Genomic DNA, 21,408 nt, shown 5'->3' with positions numbered 1-21,408 from the left:
TATTTACTCAGGACAGTCAGCAGAGTGTCAGATGTAAATAGTCTGAGATGTGCTTTAGGAAAAAAAATACAACTGTTTCTTCTATTTATGGTTATTTTCAATAAATAGATATAATTATTTAATAAAGAGTACAAGTCAGGTGCCTGACGTTTTCTTGGTGCTAGGAATAAACAAAGACTGCTTTGAATTCAAAAAAACTTTATTGAAAACAGCATGAAAAAGAAAAAGCCACTGCAGTGAATATTTTGTTTCCCCGAAAACAAAACGATGTAAATGAAATTGAGTGATATTATATCGTGATGCGCCCAAGACCAAAATCAAATCGTTGAAATATACATCAGAGTAAACAGCAGCTGATAATAATAATAATTAGCATTCCTGTATTTTCAATATATACCTTTTCTCTGTATAATTCATCAGCATGTTTGGCATTGCATATGTGTGGTATAAAAACATAAAAATCACAAAATTTCATACTGCAACCTCCTCAAAGTCTGATGCGAGGATGGATATATACAGATAGACATCATATTAGGTCATATACAGCAAACGAATGCATGTAAGTACAGTATAAAAATAGCATGCATCTCTGACTCACACACTCAACAGTCTTTATTCTGCAATGTATAAAAAATAGGAAAAAGAAGAACTTTAAGGATGCACATTTTTTTAATTATGTGTACTATAAAGCCATACTAATTCACATTAGCATGCCTTTTATATAATCTAATAAAAGAAACAGTGTGCAACATTAAATGTGCTACAACAATTATGGTTAATTTGGCCTCAGTGATACTCGAGGGATTTTTTTTCCCCCTATCAGTCACTGGTAAAATTGACATTTCTACACCCAAACCCTCCTTTACATCCAGAAATGAAAGTTAAACTGAATCTCTAAAGCTATGGTAGGCAAAAATGTTTTTGGTGTCATTATGAAAGGGGGGGGGGTCAACAATAGCGTTTGTGAGGGAGCGGGAGTCCTCTACCTCCTCTTGGCTCTCTTGGGCAGTGAGAAAGAGGTGGAGGGTTAAGAAGGTTTTAACCCGCTAGAACCGGGGGTATCCACATGAAGCTCAAGGTCAACAAAAATCCTTTTTTAACTATACGTAATGTGCAAAATCCTGCGCTCATCTGGTGGGAGAGACTTGAAACTGAGAGGTACGAGCTGCAGGTGGAGGCCCGCTCATTCTTTTCCCCTTTCAAAGTTCATCCAGCAGCAGCTTTAATGTGTGTTTGATTAGAACAAGTACATCTAAGGAATCACAATCCTCCATTCATACAATTCTTCAAGCAGGCAATAACAGAACCTGTTTGTAAACTCCAGACTTAACGTTTTAATAAAGAAAACCATAATAAAAACAAAAAACATGATCAGGTGTAAAATAATGAATGCAAAGCAAAGTGGATGGAAATCAGCAATCTGTCTACATACACACTCTGTCTTTCAGCCCCGACACACACCGACAGTCCACATAGAGCATCGTTTATTCACTAGTCACACAAGGAGGGGAAAAAAGTAGCATGCAGTAAAGAAAAAAAGGCACTGGCACACACAGAGCTCGTGTGTTTAGGGTTTCTCGATCTTCAGAGTCAGTACTTAGGTAAACTCTCTCTTGCATCCTCCAATTTGGTGAGAACCCACTGAAAATAAATAATGACCAAAGTTAGAACTAATTATTTTCACTAGTCGTGTATCCTGACTGCAAGGAAATATCAGCTTGAGTCCAAATTGCAAACTTACTTTGGCTATCTCTGGAGTTTTGAAGTTTATTATCTTCCCAAACTCTTTGGCATGAAAGACTGACTTCACTCTCTCCTGCAGTGGAAGGCGAGGTTCAGTGCAGAAGTGATGATAATAATAATAATAATAATAATAATAAAGAAAAATTTGGGTAGTAAATAAAGGTAACAGCTTTTTTGTTTGTTTGTTTTTACCTTGGCCTCAATGCGAAGTCGGCGGTCCTCTATAATAGTTGGATCCTTGGTGAACTCTTCAAACAGATACTGCCACTCACAGGTCAGCTGACCAAAAGTGCCTTTGGTCACAAAAAATATTCCCCTGGAAAAAAAAAAAAAAAGATGAGTGTGTTAAAGGAATGAATATCTTGTGGAAGAACAAAGAAAAATTTAAACTAATTTTATATATTTATATTTCAGTTTCTTTATCCCAAAAACAATGATTTCCAGTCATAGGCATTAAAAACGTAAAAAGACATAAGCTGAAGCCAACATGGGAGTGCCTTAAACCGTAATCTGAATGCCACCAGATGGCGATAGCTGTGGTTGTAAAAAGACTTTTGGTCCTATCTTTGTGAAAACAGCTTCCTGTCTCGACTGTAAACTTTTTCCAGCTCAGTTTGTGGGTCAATCATTCATTTTGATCTAACTGAATTAAAAAAAAAAATGGATTTTTGAATAAATCTTCAAAATGACTTCCCAGTCAGTATACAGCTTACTATCTCGTTACATCCATATTTTGGGCGGGACTTTTTGCTGTTTTGTTTTGGGGTTTGTTTGTTTTTTGTTTTGTTTTGTTTTTTTTTGGGGGGGGGGGGGGTTTAAACCAAGACAGCAGCAGTGGAAATGCTCATCTCCAGGATTCAAAATGGGGCTCCACAAAGCAACAGCCGACACCACGCCTGCTACATCCAAGTTTTATACAGTCTGTGTTAGTGTGTGGGCTGCAATGAAGGTACTGCATGTCAGAAGTACGAACTCAAATCTTTACATTAGCTAGAATTGAATTTGAATGTAACGCTGTTAATAGAGAGTCAAGTACAAGAGGTACATCAGAAGATTATAACGAATCAAAGCAAAGGAAATTATTTTCTTCACAATTGATCTGAAAGCCTTGGTAGAAATACGCAAATACTATATAAATTTTACAAAAAAATTTAGCATCTAAACGGATTAGAAAAGAAAAATTATGCATCATTTGAACTATATCTCAGCTCTTGGTCATTATCTCAAGTAAAACACTTTGTTGAACAGAAGAAAACAAACAAAAAAGGGTAAAGAAAACCCCCCAAACAAAACCACTCACCTCTTGGTGATCATGAGGAAGTCAGATTCATTGACTTTAGCATGAGCAAAGTACCTGTAGCTGGCAAAACGTCCATTCTCAATTTTCTAAAAAAAAAGAAAGAGACTAGAAAAATATCTGTCCAAACAACAACATTGAAAAATACGTCACCGTCTGTCAAAAACTGTATATAAAAGTAAAGGAAGCATGAGCTACCACAGCAAAAACAGTGAATCAGTATCTGCACAATAGCTTCCCTGTAACGAGACTGGAGCATGTTGTGGGATGCAGATGCAGGACAGGATGAAACAAAGACGATGGCAGGTGAAAGTTTGAAATGCAAAGACTTTATTAAGAACAAAATATCAGTGAAAGGTTCCAAGTAATGACAAAAAAAACATAACAATGAAGGAAAAAAGTGTGATTATGATGACTTAAAAATGAACACTAATAAGTAAACTAATGAGAAAATAAAGCCTGGTCCACAACAATGGCTTTTTAAAAAAAATGCATAAACATTGCACTGTTAACATGTAGCTCTCAGATGACATTTCAGGATATTTAATTGAGAGACCTTTACAAGTGTTAGGACTGTGTTTTAGTTTGGACAAGAGGGCACAGACTTTCAGACTTTAGTTTTCTGATTAGATCATACGAGTCAGCATGTGTGACCTTCACACAAACCTTCTCCAGCAGGAAACAAATGCATCAACCTTAATCATGAATGGTTAATAGTCATGTGATATGAGGTTTACAGCCAAGTTGGACTTGGCTGAAAAATGGTGGCTGGAGATCATTTTTAGTTTGTTGTTGTGGAGCAGGGAAAAAAACAAAACAAACAAAAAAAGGATGATGAAAAAAAAAAACACAGTTAACAACAAAATACATATAAAAAAATACTTCTAAACCAGTGACACCAGTAGTGAAAGTCCCTACTTTGGTTCACTTTAATCTAACCAAACATGATCTCCAAACTTTGGGACAACCCTCCAGCACAGACTACACACAAAACACCAACTCTACAGCTTTCACTTCTGTCACTGCTAGCTGTTTTTACTCATCCCCCTTATCCTCTGAGCCAGATCTACGCCATTCACTGTACGCCACTTGCCTCTGCAGACATGACAGGAGAAAAGTGTGGAGGGTTAGATCAGGCAGAAGGTGCGAATCTTTCTGCTGATAAGGCGACTTCAAGGTGAGAGCCAAGGAAAAGTCTGAGTGACCTATCAGCAGTGTTCAAATCTGCAGTTTCAGACTTTAAAAGTATGGAGAGTAATACGTCTTAAAAGTGTTACAAATGCGTATGGTATGCTCCACAAGTGTAAACTAAGAAATCACACAGGAAATAGAGAAGGCCTAGTATTCCAGCGTCTGTAATACTTTTTTTTTTTTTTTTTTAAATGTGTCTGTAAATGAAACTAATTTTACTCGAGGTCAAATTACTTTGTATGTGTGTGAACTGAAGCACGCATTTGTGAGTCATCAAAAGTTTCACACAATCATTTACAAACAATTTTAAAATATTATATCTGACCTGACAAGACTAACAAGCATTAAATGCTCTTGGATCTATAAAAATGTAAATGGCTGTAAACTAGATAGATCACAAAGCCCTAATGCAATCGCTTAATTATTGTTTGAGCAGATAAGATAATTATGGTGGACCTAAAAAGATTAAATTTGCCAGACTATCAGTTTAAACAGATCAGAATCCCTCCCAGCTTAGACTGTGATAAGCATTCCCTCTTCTCTCAAAGACACAAGGAAACATTTGGGAACAATCAGGAACAATGGTGTTGAAGGCTTTTTAACAAAAGCATAAACATAAAACTGAAGAACCTACTCTGATTTATAGTGCTATTACTCTATATGTCCTGGTCCTAATTTAAGCTGAAGGAACAACTCAGTTACTAACACATTACTACAGACACGCAAACCTAAGCTGGTGAGACAGAAGGGTGACAAACTGAAGAAAGTCTTGAATGAAGATGAAGAAACACAACGATGAGACAGTCAACATGGAGCAGACTGGCAATGATGTGAATCATATGACAAGATTTAAAATCCTTTTTTAGCTTTAGATTTTGCAGAATCTTTATAAAAATGCACCAATTTGTCTATTTGTCTGCTGAAGTTGTCTGGCCTCTCTTGTAGGCTGCTTTAATTTATCACCTTTCTGTAAATTTTAGGGAAATTAGGATTTTTACTATTAAACACAATGTGAAACTTCAACCCACTCTATCCAACTCACAGCTAGACAACGTCAACAAAAGGTTAGTGAAATATCAGACCTGAAACACATGTAAGCTGCTCTGAAATGTGAAAATATGAAAAACATGATATATTTGGATTATATGCAGACATTCTGTTGATTTCTGGTGTGAAATACAGCAAATATAATCTTTTTTTATTTCCTGTACCCTTTTATTCTTCCTTGCAGATTACAAGATTTAACCAATGCCGCTTCCTTTTAACCAAGAGACATTTTTAATTCTATCCATCTGTAGTGTTCACATTTGTAACAAAGTTGCTGATAAAGGTTCCTTCTGAAAACTTGCATGGACATCCTCATATGCATTAATGATACATATGGATCAGCCTCAGTTTGTACGCTATTCTACAGTCTGGCAGCTTAACCATCGTGTTGAACAGATTTGTCTCTGATTGCTTTCCTGGTTGTCAGTCTTGCACTGACCTCTCATGTCTTAATGGCATCTGAACACTGGGAACACGGTAGCTGAAACCTTTCTACCATTAATGAAGTATCACTTAGCATCAATATCGCATCCTCTGCCAGAAGAAGAGTTTTTCACAACACTGATGAATGACTCACTCAAGACATAAAAGTGAATCAAGTGGGAATGAGGGGGTGGAGGCTGCTCATTTTTTACCCATTGGATTGTATTGACTTCTTTTTACTTCAAATATGTCATTTGTCCAGAGACTGCCAAACCTATTCCTACAGGAGTAGTAAAATTTCCCCAAACAACAAAGGGAACCATTTAGGGCAGGGGTCAGCAACCTTTAAGACCCAAAAAGCCATTTGGACCCGGTTTCCATGCAAAACAAAACACTGGGAGCCGCAAATACTTTTTAACATCTAAAATGAAGATAACACTGTATATATTGTTTTTTTACCTTTATGCTTTGTGTGAACAACTAAGGTGTTTTGCTTATGAAATCCATGAAGTCCTATAGAGAAAATTACATTTTATTTATGTAATTAACACATTTTGAACTCTTAAAGAAATATAACAAAAGGAAAGACACCCAGCTGAACTAAAATGATCCCTGTAGCAAACAAAAACTGCTGTGAGCCGCCACCCTTATATTGTCTTTGGGCTTCTGGAGCCTTGACCTGACTTTTAAAAAAATAATTGGAAAAAAGCACTATGCTGCTGAAAAATGAAAAATAGATATTTACAAAATTCTGCCTAAATATGTATTTTACCTGGTTAATGTGTGTGGCAGGGCGTGGTCTGTAGTGCTGCTGCAGGGGAGGCGGACACACCTGAGCGGGACCTGCAATCACGCCTCGCTGCCTTAACGTCTGTGCTATCTTTGCTGTTGTTGGTATGTGTCGGGCTGTGAGCTGAAATGCTACAGCCGGCTGTATGCGTACAGCAACTGTGTGTGAAAAGTGGTCAATAAAGTGATGCTGAAAAGCATGTTGATGGAAACATCGTTGGGTCTGCCATGATATGTTTACAATGGAACTTCTGCTCCTGAGCCTCTGCACACAGCGTCTGCAAATCGGGGCTGTACGAAGTCACTTTCATCTTTACGCAGGACTGTAAGCTATCATCTGTGAGGCGTGAGCGGTGTTTGTTTTTAACATAATTCACGGTGGAGCTGCTGACATAATGTGGATCCGAAGATCCATAATTGGCCTCGGTTGAAAGTCTCGATAAGTGAATGGTGTTTCGGCGGGTACACCGGCTTCCGTGACTGTGACGCTTATTTTAAGTGATGAAAAAATAATAGAATATAATTTTATTTTTATATTTCAATATTACAATAATCTTCCAATTTAGAACTACAAGTTAAAAAAGAACTAACATAAATAAAATACACTTCAGCTAAATACTTCTAATTTATTTTCCCAAACCACGCGGAGCCGCACTATAAGGACTAAAGAGCCGCAGGTTGCCGACCCCTGATTTAGGGCATCCAACACAGCTAAGAAAATCAGTCAAATAAGTTTGAAATGTAAAGATAATGACACCACATCACAGTAAAGATAAAACAACTTTAAAAATTAAATTACATGAATGCAATATTGTTAACAGAGTTTTCCATCTTTGTATAAAATGGGAATGATTGTAAAAAGGTGATGATGGAGAGGGTTTTTGTCTTACCTGAAGCATCTGACTGCCGAGGCCTTCCCGCTCCTTATATGGTCGTATGACACCATCCTCGTGGATGAAGCGAGGAGGACGTAGAGCCTGAACATCTTGTGACGTCTCTGCTGCCCTATATCGAGACAAGGAAGAGAATTGCATTTGGAAACACACACCTACACACAACTCAGGGCATAAACAAATTCAAACAGGACCTATCTGATTACACACTGATGTGGCAAGTGCACAATCACATAGCACAGACAGAAATAACTGTACCTCTTGATCCCTTGGAAAGTACTGCTGGCCATGTCAATAATGCCTCCTGTGGGTCGAGCTACTGCACCAACCAAACCTTTTCCAACACCTTTAAAAAAGCCCGCTGCCCCCTCTTTCTGGGCCCCTGCATAATAACAAACACTGCAACTTGAGTTCAAAGATCTTCAGAGTCGACTGTTCAATGGAAACACACTAACAGAACACGTAGTTTTTTGATGTCCTTTTAAATATTTTATGCCCTTATTTTATTGGACTAACATGTTTATGCTTATGGTCAGACTCATCTTACCTTTAATAGGTTTGGTAACGATCCCTGTGATCCCACTGACAAATCCCTGTGGGAAAAGGAAGATAACGCTGCAGAATAAATGACTCATTACAGCCGTGCATTTTCTTTCAGACTAGTTTGCAGTGTTGTTGTTGCTAGTCTTACTACTTCCTACATCCTGCATCAACTGCGTGTTTCCTGCTGATAAACAGAGAGGAGCAACTTAAAAACCAAAAAAAACCAAACAGTTTTACATACAGACACCAGTCCTTTTCCACCCCTGGTCAGCCCCTCTCTCAGACCGCTGGGCTGTTTGTTCATAGCTTCTCGTCTCTTCTGCTGGTACTCTTCATCCATTGTGATTGCTGCAACACCCTTTGCCATGGCACCTGTTATCCTGGAGGCTGCACCTGCAATACCGCCTGAACAACACACATGATTTGTTACCTGAGACTATTTTATAATATATCTTAAATGTTCATGTCACAATTGTGTCAGTGAAAATCTGAAATTTTAAGGGCTCCAACATGGTGCTAAAAAGTCTCCGATGTGTAATGAAACAGCCACAGTTCACTGTAAAAGGCAATATAATGCTGAAATTTAACAGATATAACACTAAAAACACATGAAGTAAAACGACAAATGCTCAGTTATTACACTGTTCAAATTACAGCCCTATATAGCAGCCATGAACCCATCCCAGTCAATCGACGTGTATAATGACGTTTGTTAAGCTTCTTAACACTGATGTCAAGCATATAATGACACCTAGCTAAAGGGATGAATCATTATTGTTTCTACACATAATGGACACTTTCAATTAAATTCTATTTTTAACCAGTTTGTTACCAGCAGCCTCTCAAAAAAAGCAAATGATTTGCTCAATCTATGAAACATTGCAATGATAACACAGTTTGACAGACATAAAATAGCTGAAATCAATTGAAGGAAACTGGACAGTTGGGAGGGACAAAGAAAGAAGTGGTAGGTCTAAAAGGTATGCCTCCACTTAGGCTGGACCTCAACGTAAGTGAAGCAGTGTGGGATCATCTTTACAGAAAACAGAACAAAAGGCAACCAGCATCTAAGGAAGAGCTTTGAATGTCCTTCAAGACGCCTGGAGAACTATTTTTGACAAGGAAGCTGAGTAAGAGAGTTCAGGATGTGATAAAGAATTGTAAAAACTGTTTTTGCTGTACATATTGTATTTCAAAATACAAAGAAATGAGTGCAAGACTTTTGCACAACACTGTACTTAAAATTTAAAATAAAAGATAAATTAAACATAATTAATCTTTTAATTCCAGTGATCATTTAGCAGTTTTGACCTGATTCTGTTGAGCTAAGGCTGACTCTGTATTACCCCTTTAACACCATTTCATGCTTACCTACAGCTCCTCCCACCAGCGCCTTAACCCCAAGAGCCATTCCTTCAACAAACTCCTCAGGGCCCTGGATGGCTCCCTAAAAAAAAAAAAAAGAGCAGTTATTGTGAATGTTAACCTAAATCCAATGTGGCAATATTTTCTAAATTACACAACGTAACTATTCAACAGGTTTTATAACGCACTTCAAAGCTAAAAGACACAGTTGAACTTGTCAATAATTTTATTGGATATCATTACCTGATAGGGCTCATAAAAGAAAGCCTCAACCCCTTCTGACAATCCTCTGATCAGTCCAAATGGGTTTCCAAGAACATCGAGGCCCAGCACCAGCACATACATCTGCTTAATAGCCTTGAGATACACATAGGTGGAAAATCAAAATATCACAACAAAAGAAGACAAGACAAATTGCCACTTGTCTGGTTTCATTGTGCTTGTATGTATTACCTGCTTAGAATAATGTCTGAGGACCTCCCACTGGAGCTGCTGAGTGGTGTAGAACTGGTAGGTCAATTCAAAAAAGGCCAGCCTGAAATAAATGTCACATTCAGCCAAGAAGCAGGGTTGGAATCACCAAGAACAAGTCACATGGAAGTAATTTAATGCTAATGGATGGCACATGCATGCTGTCTATTTGAGCCTTTTTCTGTATTCGTACTTGAAGACAACATCCTGCACATCAGTGAGCGTCGCGCCAATACTCTTGAGCAACAGATTTAGCGACTGCACAGGGATCAGTTCCGAATCTCTCTTCTGCTTCAAGCCATCCTCTCCGCCTGTGCTCAGAGAGAAACTCAGGTGCAGCTGACAAAAAAAAAAAAAACCCACAAAACCATCAGCAGGCGTTACTATGGCAACGGAGAAATCGCAGAGATCAGTTCAGACACTATTTGTTTGACAGAAACTGCATTCGCACACACCTTAATGGGGGAAATGTGGAAGTACTCGTAGAGGCTGATGGGAGATTTGTCAGCAGCAGAGACATGGTTCAGTTCTGTCTTTATGTTTGTTATGTCCTTTTCAAACAGTTCCACCTACAGCATCAGGGGAAAGGCACAACAGCTGTTGAGTTAACTGAATTACTGACTAACTGAATAATCATAACACATTCTGAATAGAAAGGTAACGTTGTGTGTGTCAATGCGTGTAGCAGACCTCCTGTTCTGCGCTCGTGATGCTGTCGTTCTCTGGGGAGAACAGGTCCAGGATGGCGTACAGGAAGCCCAGATCAAGTTTTAGATCCATCTCCTGAATTAAAACCATAAAGTACCTGAGGCGAACAGAAATCAGGACTTAGACGAGTACAAATGAGAGCAAATTTCAGGAGTTAAACTTTCGGTTAACAGAGAATTGTAAGATTTCAGCTCACCCAAATATATTATTTGTCTTAAAAAGGACAAATAATATATTTTTTTGTCTGGTAGATTATGATCCTGCCCTCCATATACAATAACAATGAATATCAGCTAGAAAAACATAATTTGAGGAGAAAGTGAGAAAAGAAAAGAAAAACAATTACTTGATGCGTGAGATATTAGAGTGCCCCGCTGCTCGGGTAACAATGCTGATATCAGTTAGAGGTTTGGGTTCTGTGGAAAAAAATGTACAGAGTATGATAATAAAGACGAAAGAGCTAAAATAGTCTATTATTGTAAATAAACAGATAACAAAAAACCTGCATTAACAGACCTGTCTCCATGGCGACAGACTTTGGCAGTTTTACAGGGTAAAAAACGTAAGGAAAGATGGCCCCGGGTAGCTGATTCTGGATCTGTAGAAGGAAAGGATGCGGGTCTGTTTAGTGCACAGACCAAACAGAGCTACACAGCTACGAAAATGCAATTAAGAAAAGCCTTTAGCTAACTTGCTTGATCTTCTTTTTCAATAATTATTGCAAATTTAATACATTTTTTCACCTGTATCCGGTGAACTTGGATACGATAGGCGCTCTGTCGCGGTGAAATGCTGTACTCCACCTTCACACCCGGCAGGAAGTGCCTCCTAAGAGGAGCATCACATGGCTTCATTATCTGCATGTCCTGGCCAGTGGGATTAAAGCACACCTGGGAGACAATGACAAAAAAATTCAACAATAATGATAATTATCCCATTATCATGTGCAATTTCAAATTCAGTTTTATGAACGAGTTTACATGCTATGTGGATAAACTAAAACCAACTATTTTTTATTTGCTTTTATCCACCATTTTCATATGACAGAATAAAAATAATTGCAATATTTAACCTGAAAGCCGTTTTCCAGATCGAAAATTTCCTTGTCTACGGCCCCAGATTCCAGGTAGTCTTTGAACTTGTCCTCCATAACTTCAGCTTCTTTAATGGTCAGAGGCTTCCATCGACTCTTCTTCTTAGGTTTGAATTCCCACACAACATCAGAGCTTAAATAAAAGAGGAAAGAAATGAAAGTCTCAGATTAGTTAAGCAAGAAAACATAATTTATAGATAAAATTTATACACTCACTTTGTTAGGTACACCTGTTGAACTGCTCGTTAAACCAGCTATCTAATGTGTACATCAAAAGGCGCTTTTTTAAAAAAACTTTTTTTATGAGTGTAGAGATGGTCATGATGACCTGCTGCATTTCACATCTAGCATCAAAATAAAATAAAAAAAACAGGATTTAAGTGATTATTGTTGTCAGATGGTGCCACACTGCTGATCTACTTGGACTTTCCCATGAAACCATCTCTAGGTTTTTCAGAGAATGGTCTTGAAAAAACAAACAAAACAAAAAACAACTGAAAATATAAAATGTCTTGTTAATCCCAGAGGCAAGAGCAGAATGATCGACTCCTTCCACCTCATAAAAAGGCAGCAATAACTCCAATAAGCACTTGATTTAACCAAGATCTGCAGATGAACATTTCTGAGTGCAGAACACGTCAAGGCTTGAAACAGATGGGCTACATGGCACCTGCAAATTAGAGTTTACTTTAATTTACTATTTATTAAGCAAACACAAAAGCGCAGCACCTTGTGATCCCAATGAAGGCAACCTCTTGGCTGGTGCTGTTGTTCACCAGCGATAGGCCCACATGCCGTAGTGCCAGGACGATTTCCTGTTGAGCAACCTGCACCTTCTCATTGTCACAGAGCATCTTGAAGACCCGTCGCTCCTCAGTGAACAGCACAACACGCTGGAGACCTTAGAACAGATAAATAAATAAAAACAACACACATTTCTTTTGTAACCCAAAGGAAAGTTGTTGTTCATTACCATTACAAAATGAATCGGGGATAAATAAAACCTTAGAAATGAGTCAGACTTGCAGTTCATAACGCCAACATCCTGCCAGAAAACTGTGTTTGTTTTTTTAAATGCTTTTTTTTTTTTAACAGTTCTAGAGATTATATTACTACAATATTGCAACAATTAAGCACTGACAATAAACTGTGGAAACTATAAATATCATTTCAGTTTATTCAACTGCACAAAACAGCTGAGCATTTTAAGATCATTCAACTTTACCTTCATAAAAGGAAATCACAAAAAGTTTGCCCTCCTTGTTTACGTCCTCTCGCAGCTCCTAAAAGACAAAGCGTATAAACGTCAGTATCTTTAATCTTTATTTAGATACTGATCCATCGAAAGGAGCCAGCTGAGGTGGTTCGGGCATCTGACAAGGATGCCTCCTGGGCGAGGTGTTCCGGGCATGTCCCACCGGGAAGAGGCCCCGGGGCAGACCCAGGACACGCTGGAGAGATTATATCTCTCGGCTGGCCTGGGAACACCTTGGTGTTCCCCCGGATAAGCTGGAGGAGGTGGCTGGGGAGAGGGAGGTCTGGGCTTCTCTGCTTAGGCTGCTGCCCCCGGGACCCGGCCCCAGATAAAGTGGAAGAAGATGGATGATCCAGATTTACATGATCTGTATCTATACAGTGTTAAACTAAAGGTAATCAAATTTATGAGCGATTCATCACCACCAATAACATATTTACAGTTATTAACAATGAATTTGCAAAGGTGATACTACTTTAAAGACCTCACACTTAAAATATATATTATCTATATATATTCACGGGTTACTGTAAGGTGTGAAGTACATAAATAGGTGCAAAAGGTCTCAGCAGTCACAGGGTATCTAAAAACCAGCAGGTTCACATTCAGTGAGCTCATTATAATTACCTGCTTTTGCGAGCAGTACAGCCTTTTTCCCCCCTCAGGATATCATTTATGAATGAACCTATGATAGACTTTTAATATGCAAATCTTTAAGTAAAGCCAGCCTAATCTAATTTATACCTAAGATAGCAAATACTGCTTTTTAAAAAAAAATACTTTCAGCAGAAATTGATTTTATTTGGGAAACGTAAGATATTTGTTTTTGGGGGAAAAAAGGATTACTAATAAACATTATTATTCAGACAGTTATTATTCTGACTCGTGCAGTACCTCTTCACTCTTTAGTGTCCCAGAGTAAGTGCTGCATTTCCAGGAGAGCGCTCGTGACCCAGTGGGCTCAGTCCAGGTGTAGTACACAGCTTTCCCAGCCTCCAGCTCCTCATGCTCTGCCTTTTTCTGAGAGCTGCATGTACACAAACCCACCAAGACAGACACATGCCGTATGTATCAGCAACATGAGTTAAAGCTACCAAAAATGAAACAAAGCAAAACAATTAATGACTGTGAAAATACAACAGAGCCCCTCCACCACAATCAAGGACCATGCCAGCAATCATTTTCTCTGAGTTGTCTCTCAGCCTGCAGCAGCAATTTTCATCAAAAGACAGAAATATGTCACCCAGAGGTCCCCACATTCCTGGAAATAAAAGGCCAAATATGCACATTCACATATTAGTGAGGATTCTGAAACAAATATTCAATGGATAATAAAATGAAGACTGAAGGAAGAAGTGGCGAAGCTGGAATCTACAAAAGGGTATAAAAAGCACTAGTCGAGAGCACTACAGGAAGAAGCAGGTGGTGTGATTCCTTTGGAGGAATCCCATCCAGTCAGCAGCATTCACATTTTTCTATAAGATCATAACATAGATGAAAGCAACACTAAGTAAATGGCTTAAGATTTGTATTCTGCTCCTTTAGATCTGTGTAAATTTCAGGTAGATCAGTAAAAAAAAAATAAGTGGGTAATGGTGTAGGTCTTTTATAAATAGAAAACTGAAACTGTGACACAGTCAGTGGCATTATGTTATGTACAGTGGAACCCCGACTTACGAATACCCCGTTTCACAAAAAATTCAAGTTACGAAGGCACTGAACGGCAATATTTCTGCCCGTGTTACAGCAAAATGCCCGAGTAACGAAATCCGCTGGCTCTGATTGGCTGAGCCTACAATGCCCACAATGCTTTCCGAATCATGTGACAACCCCTTGGCTTCCGTACTTGTGCTTCGGTGTTCCACTTGAATGACGTATTGTTGTTCTAGTTAGCAATTAGCCTATAGCCTATTGTTCAGCATTGCCTCACTCAAAAGGCGCAATGGGTGCTTCGACTTACGAAAATTTTTGACTTATGAAAGACCCTTGGGAACAAATTAATTTCGTAAGTCGGGGTTCCACTGTACTTAAAAAACAGAGTTTGATTATGGCAGAAGTAGGCCATGATGTACACTAAAAGGAAATATTGAAAGTACAGTGATTACTAAATACAACTAATATAACTTTGGTTAAGGGAGCAAAGTACAGAGGCAAACTAGAATCAGAGCTCAAAGGATCTTTTTTATACTTCGGTTTATCTACACTCGTCCATCTGACCACACTCTGCACTCAAATGAACCATTAATGTAACATCGAGAACAAACCATGATTAGCTGCTGCATCGTTTGCATATTTGGTTAACTCTGGTTAATGTTTGGAGACATCTTCGTGATATACTTGATCCTTCCTCTTGGCTTCGCCCACATTCCCTCTTTCATTTTTTTATATACCCACTGTTTTACCTACTATTTCAAGATAATTTGGGTCATTCCATCTTAAAAACGTCAAATTTAAAAGCTACTACCTGATCATCTCAGATTTCCCCGAACAAATTCGAGGTGAAAAATACACTTTGGTGATTTGGTACATGGCATCCAAATGTGTTTGTTATTCTCCCTACATTTAAGCTCTATGATCTGTGAACCCATTCACCTGATTTGGGTTTGGTTTTAAAGAACATTATGTGAATTGTATAAGAGAAGCTATAAAGAAATTTGAAGTCCCACACAAAACTGTGGTTTCTATAGGTCTCGAAATCTGCTGCCAGTGATCAGACACCTAAATATTTTTGGAACATCAGGTATTCATCATTCTATGTTAACCTGAGCTACGCTCCTAAAAGTCAACATGCAAAGAGCCACGGTACCAGATAATGAGTCCAAAATTTTTCAAAGACCTAGCTCAATTATTTTTCTAGACGATGGCATTTTAAATCTAGCCTTCAAAAAATGATGTTAGAAAAATGTCTAAAAACACCCCTACCTCCTTCTATTTTTTTAACTAATGACAGACTTTGTTTTGCTAAACTCTTTCTACTGAATTTTTTAAGGCAAATCTTAGATGATCCTGTGGGAGCTAATATGAAACCACCCATGCGTTACTCATAGTGCAGTTTAAATAACCAAATGTACTGATGTGTGTTTAAATTGTTTTTCTTTTACCTTTGTCAAAGTTTACTAGACTGATTACTTCCTATAGGAAATAACTTTTCTCTGATGATGATGTAACTACACTGATGGTTCTCTTTTGTAATTCCTGTTCCTCATCTCATCAAAATCTTTATTTTGAGTTCAGAGTTTGTCAGAGGAGTTTCCCTTTTTCATATTTTCTACCTGTCCTCCTCCACTGAGAAGGAGAGGTCAAGTATCTGGTCAGCCACCCACGAGGATTCTGTCCGGACACTGCATGACCCACAACACACAAACAAACTGCTATCAGCAAAAATAAACACAGGCAATTATTATTAACTTCACTGTTTGAGGCAACTGGAACAGAAGAACAATATTGTTACTCAACAAATATGCAAAGACACATGTCAATAAAACATGGAAATGTAAATGTTTTGCGTGACGAAACCTGTAAAATTAATGGCTGCTGTTCATAAAATGGAAAAAACAAGAGACAGAAATAAATAGAAACACTAACAAAAGGTTTTATAAGTACATTCGCCACAAAAACATCCTACTTCTGGATAGAGCACCTAATATTAGGGTGAATGTGGCACACACAAAAAATATAACTGAAAAAAAATTTGCCGGTTGGCAAATGGTTGATGGAGGTTTTTGGCTGTAGCTGAGTGAAATCAGTTGCAAAGATAGTGCTCAACAAATACCCACGTTGTGATTGCTTTGTTCACTAGTAAGCTGTTATGGTTGCAAATCGACTGCATGGAAAACACCAACTTTTCTGCAAACAATTGCTGTTAGTGAAACCTAAAAAAACCAAACCTAAAACATTTTCTATATTTCCTTTTAATTGTGCCCCTCGGTTTCCTCACCTCTGATGGAACTGAAGAGTCTGATTTTTAGTGTGGTTGATGATGAGGAAAGGGGCTGCGCCATCATGGTAGTCAGAAAATTGAATAGTGGCCGAGTGTTCCGACAGATTCATGTCTACTATAATCCCACCCGCCTACACAAAAGAAACAAGCAACAGTCTGAAAGCCGTAATACAAAAGGCATGTGTCTGAAAATCATGTTAATCACCTCAATTACATTATTATTATGTACAAAAAAAAACCCAACTTATAAGCACACACAAATATTATTAACTATGTGCATTTCTGCTTACTTTGTTGTCCAGATGTAGCAATAAGCAGTTCTCTGGTCGTTTGAAGTCGATAGTCACTGGAGGCGATAGGGAAGCTTCTACTTTAATTTTAAGCTTCTTAGTGTCACTCTCAGGCCAGAAAGGGATGGCTGACTAAATGTGGGGGGAAAAAACCAATATGCTAAATGCTTCTTGTCAGATTATCAGTAGGTAAATACATTTTAAAACTTTATCAAGAAATGATCTTTAAATAAAGCATTTTTATGCACAAGAAACCTTTAGTCACATTAAATTTATAGAAATCAATCAGCACACATGTTCAGTTGTTACATCACATCTATTTATAAAGTTAAATGTAAGAATACCCAGGATCTTGTGTCTATGATATACTCAAACCAAAACCAAGACCTCAACCTGCATTGTTCAAAAAGAGAAAAATCTGAACAGGCTCTGACCTGTTCTGGTTTTGCCTCAGTCCAAGTTTCTTGCCCGTCTTCGCATATGAACACACTGTGCTTAGTTCTGTTGACCAGCATGTAGAAGGGCACAAAGGTCACAATGCGGGTCAGACTGAAACTGCTTGCATCGATCTTCACACCGACCTGAAATAAGACAGAGAATAAGACAGAAATATTACATGAATACAAAAAAGCACATATCAAATACACCTGCCTCTTTGGATCCTCTGCCTCCATCTCACCCTATCCCTCATCTACTTTCCCTCTCAACATTTTCACCATTCCACCTGTCTTCCTCTCATCCACACAAATGTATTTTGTCTTTCTCCTACTGACTATCATGCCTCTTCTCTCCATAGCATGCTTCCACCTCTTCCCTACTCTCATTGTAGATCAAAATGCCATCTGCAAACATCACAGTCCACGCCAACTCCTGCCTGACCTAATTTCTCAACCTGTCCATCTCCAGTGCAAACAAGAAGCGGCTCAAGAGCCAATCCCTGACTATCCCACTTTTTCTTCGCCAACCTCATCCTTTACATATTTTTTTTTACATTTTTATACAAAGAGATAAAATTTCAAATCTTACCAGATAATCTTTGAATCTGCCTTTGCATTTCACATCCCCGTGGCTCCCAACTGTGTCCAGAGAGAATTCATCAGATAGTTCACTTTCTGAGATCATAAGACGAACCTGGGGGAGGAAATAATGTAATCTAATAAATGTACTGAACCACTGGGACCACTGTGAACAATAATCAAACATGTTTCTTTTAAAGAGCTTTCAGTAAAACTGACTTCAAATAAATACCTTATTGTTTCGCAAGAAGTACCGAGGCTTGAATGAAAAGAGCAACGGCATCTTGTAGTCCATGGGATGTTTGCGGTGAATGTCATCAGCCTTGTACTGCAACAACCTGCCCGTCTTATTTATCATCCAGTACGGTGAATGGATAGCAACCACCATCTGCCCCAGATCATATTTAACATGAACTGCTATATCCAGCTCAGCCCTCTTCCTCTCCACTGCATCTCCATCTTCGTCTGCATCCTCTCTTAGAGACTTGAACACAATGAAGGTGATCTCTTCCTGATCACTGTTGAGTCTGTACAAAACAATAATTGTTTGTTTGTATCAGAAATGTGAAACAATTTAATGGAGACTGCACGTCTCTCCTATAAATATAATATAACTATGCATCAACATTTTTTGTCATGTTATTTAAGATCAACATACAATAAATACAGAGAATGTGTCAATAACAAAAAAAAAAGAAAGAGATTAAGTCACACCTATATACAGAAGACCAATCCTGAGCCAAGTACTCAATCAAGCAAAGATCAAGACTTGACTGGTTGATGACTGCAGTGTGAAGCTGAGCAGAGTGACCAGGGTCCAAAGTAGCCTCAGATGCAGAGATTCCACTGTTCTGTTGAGCAACAGGATGAAGAAAACAAAAGGTGTCTCTGCATTTGAAACTTCTACCTTGCTGCTTTTAGTTCATGCCAACTTGTAAAGAAAATACAATGGTTGAAAAAAAAAGTCTCCAGTTACTTAAATTAAGATAACAGAGTTCCATATTACACATTTTTGCTATATTTTTTTTCAAGTACAAAATGAGACATTTTAAATATCTAAATGTGAGTGAATTTTCTTATCTTTCAGTTAAAATTACTAAACAGAAATGCCAGCATTGGACAAAACTAGGTTTATTAACTATTGCTTGTTTTTTGGGGGTTTTTTTTGCTGCATAGAGTCAACAGATTTTTTTCCTATTTTGGATTAATGGAATGAATACATTTACTTCAAATTACCATGTAGGAAGCTGAACATGTCATATATAACTAGTCTTCCGCAGCTTAATGTTACAGAAGTCTACAAATGAGGTGTTAAATACACACTAGATATTTGCTGTTGTGTCTCGCCTTAATGTTTAAATAGTTACAAAATTAAGTAAAGTCATGCAGAGCAATCCCTGCTTCAAAAAAACTAATGATAAAAGTACAAACATCCAACACATAAAGCAGTATTATCCACATATGCCTAAGAAATGTGAATGTGCTGGTCTCTGACTGAGGTCCTATGGTAGCATTACATAACAAAGAACACTTCCCACTTTTAAATAGAGCAAATACAGCTGTAAAATACACACACTATTATTTTATTGAACATTTACTCACATAAACCCACTTCGTATGTTACTTTTCAATGTTCAATGGACTACCTGAGTACAGATTATTACATACATCCTACCTTTAGACTGTAGGTGATGGTGTAAGGCAGAAGGTTGCGTAGCAGGATGGAAGGCCACAAGTGAAGCACGAAGGGCACGTCAAAATTCTCCCCGACATCTCCGGTCTCTTTGCACGTCACTGCATCTTTTAATGGCACAATGTTGATGGTCATCACACCACCTTGGTTTCCACGGCGACGGCAGATTTGCTGTAGGCGTTTCTCAGGCTCCAGGTTGTTAACGTCCTCGTAACTGAAGCCTTCTGAGCAATCATACTGCTCACCCTGACTATCATCTGTGCTTTCTATTACTGGCTGAAGGCTCAGCTCAGACCTGTTTGGAGGGTAAGGGCAGTAAAGGTTAGAGGTTATTGGTTTTTGTTGTTGAACAGAAACAGAAAAGATCTGGAAACATAAAACAGAGAGTGAGTGAGTTAAGTTATGTGCGTAAATATGTGGGCTAATTTAAGCATTTGCTCCTACCTATACGAGTCCAGAGGCACACAGAACTCCTCAGCAGGGAGAGCAGTACCCAGAAGGATTGATCCTTCAAAAACGTTGAATGGTATTGAGAAATGATTGATGAGCTGCGTAGTAAAAGACAAAAACAAATTCCTGGTTACTGACACTTGAACTTAATCTGAGAGATCTATCTGGGCATATTGGCTTATATACTAAAAGCTACTTTTTAGGAGTTCCCACAGTGGGTAGCTTCCTAGGCTTAATTTAGGAGATTTCTACACTGAATATGCTTCCTGATGCAACCCCAAAGGCATTTGTGTCTCCTCCTGGAATTGAACAGGGGATCTTTCACTTGATAGTGAAAAACTAAGAGACAAAGACTTCACTGTTGAGCCACTAAATTGTTCAAAAATGCCATAAATTACACTTAATGATTAAATAAAGGATAGTTGAGTGTCTGGAACATTGATCTCTGAGGGTGCAATTCTAAACTCTAAAACAATATATACCACTCCCTTCAGAGAGCAGTACAGGCTCTAAACAAAATACAAAAAGGAGTGGGAGGGCCCTTAATGCAACTAAATAAGAACAAGGTTGGTTGGCCTTCAAAGCAGAGTTTCAAAGTCATTTCTGACATTGGTAAAAGGACAGTAAGAGGAAGAGACAGACAAAAAAAATCAGAACCACTGAACTTGACCAGAACAAGATTATACTTATATATATATATATATATATATATATATATATATATATATATATATATATATATATATATATATATATATATATATATATATATATATATATATATATATTATACTTTTATAAATTTCAAATGTGAAATGTTGCCCACACAGCCATCTCCAGGGTTTACAGATGAGGTGTGGAAAAGAAAGTTCCCTGGGCAAAGATGCCTTGTTGATGTCAGAGGTCAGAGGAGAATGGTCAGACTGCTTCAAGGCAACAGTAGCTCAGACAACTTGATACAGGTAAGATATGCAAACAGCATCTCTAAATGCAGCCACGCAGAACCTTGAAGCAGATGGGCCACAGCACCAGAAGATCATACTGGGTGCAGGTTCAAGCAGGATAATGTGCCATGTCCAAAGTTCAAATCATCTCAAACAATATGGACCAAAATTTTAGAGGAATCTTTCAAGCACCTTGTTGAATCTGTTCCAATATTAAGGCATTTATGAAGCAAAACAGGGGGACCAACCTGGTACTA

The 21,408-nt window shown here is 38.2% G+C and overlaps 1 protein-coding gene across 3 annotated transcripts in view; it reads right to left on the bottom strand.

The window, feature by feature from the left end:
* Positions 1-208: 208 nt before the first annotated feature.
* Positions 209-21,408, bottom strand: part of vps13a (vacuolar protein sorting 13 homolog A) — a 42,148-nt gene continuing 20,948 nt past the window's right edge. Inside the window, exons 47-76 of one of the 3 annotated variants that reach the window (XM_087849170.1) lie at positions 20,202-20,305; positions 19,740-20,052; positions 18,779-18,915; positions 18,297-18,591; positions 18,075-18,179; positions 17,483-17,629; positions 17,049-17,180; positions 16,756-16,889; positions 16,091-16,159; positions 13,713-13,845; positions 12,789-12,846; positions 12,293-12,464; positions 11,543-11,696; positions 11,214-11,360; positions 10,987-11,068; positions 10,817-10,886; positions 10,453-10,567; positions 10,218-10,331; positions 9,956-10,101; positions 9,745-9,826; positions 9,535-9,648; positions 9,298-9,373; positions 8,168-8,331; positions 7,931-7,976; positions 7,642-7,765; positions 7,381-7,495; positions 3,044-3,129; positions 1,936-2,059; positions 1,742-1,816; positions 209-1,641 (exon numbers count right to left, since the gene is read on the bottom strand). In XM_087849170.1, the coding sequence (XP_087705296.1) occupies positions 1,591-1,641; positions 1,742-1,816; positions 1,936-2,059; positions 3,044-3,129; positions 7,381-7,495; positions 7,642-7,765; positions 7,931-7,976; positions 8,168-8,331; positions 9,298-9,373; positions 9,535-9,648; positions 9,745-9,826; positions 9,956-10,101; positions 10,218-10,331; positions 10,453-10,567; positions 10,817-10,886; positions 10,987-11,068; positions 11,214-11,360; positions 11,543-11,696; positions 12,293-12,464; positions 12,789-12,846; positions 13,713-13,845; positions 16,091-16,159; positions 16,756-16,889; positions 17,049-17,180; positions 17,483-17,629; positions 18,075-18,179; positions 18,297-18,591; positions 18,779-18,915; positions 19,740-20,052; positions 20,202-20,305 (3,684 nt within the window). In that variant the 3' untranslated portion in view covers positions 209-1,590. Of the gene's footprint in view, positions 1,642-1,741; positions 1,817-1,935; positions 2,060-3,043; positions 3,130-3,353; positions 4,136-7,380; positions 7,496-7,641; positions 7,766-7,930; positions 7,977-8,167; positions 8,332-9,297; positions 9,374-9,534; positions 9,649-9,744; positions 9,827-9,955; positions 10,102-10,217; positions 10,332-10,452; positions 10,568-10,816; positions 10,887-10,986; positions 11,069-11,213; positions 11,361-11,542; positions 11,697-12,292; positions 12,465-12,788; positions 12,847-13,712; positions 13,846-16,090; positions 16,160-16,755; positions 16,890-17,048; positions 17,181-17,482; positions 17,630-18,074; positions 18,180-18,296; positions 18,592-18,778; positions 18,916-19,739; positions 20,053-20,201; positions 20,306-21,408 lie in introns of those variants that run through there. The other 2 variants (XM_087849171.1, XM_087849172.1) reach the window with 2 other exon arrangements.

Source organism: Neolamprologus brichardi, chromosome 12 (assembly GCF_056152115.1).
Source record: "Neolamprologus brichardi isolate AB-2024 chromosome 12, ASM5615211v1, whole genome shotgun sequence".
NCBI lineage: Eukaryota > Metazoa > Chordata > Actinopteri > Cichliformes > Cichlidae > Neolamprologus > Neolamprologus brichardi.
The sequence above is the reverse complement of the archived record's forward strand: the minus strand, read 5'-3'. Positions and strand labels throughout refer to the sequence as shown.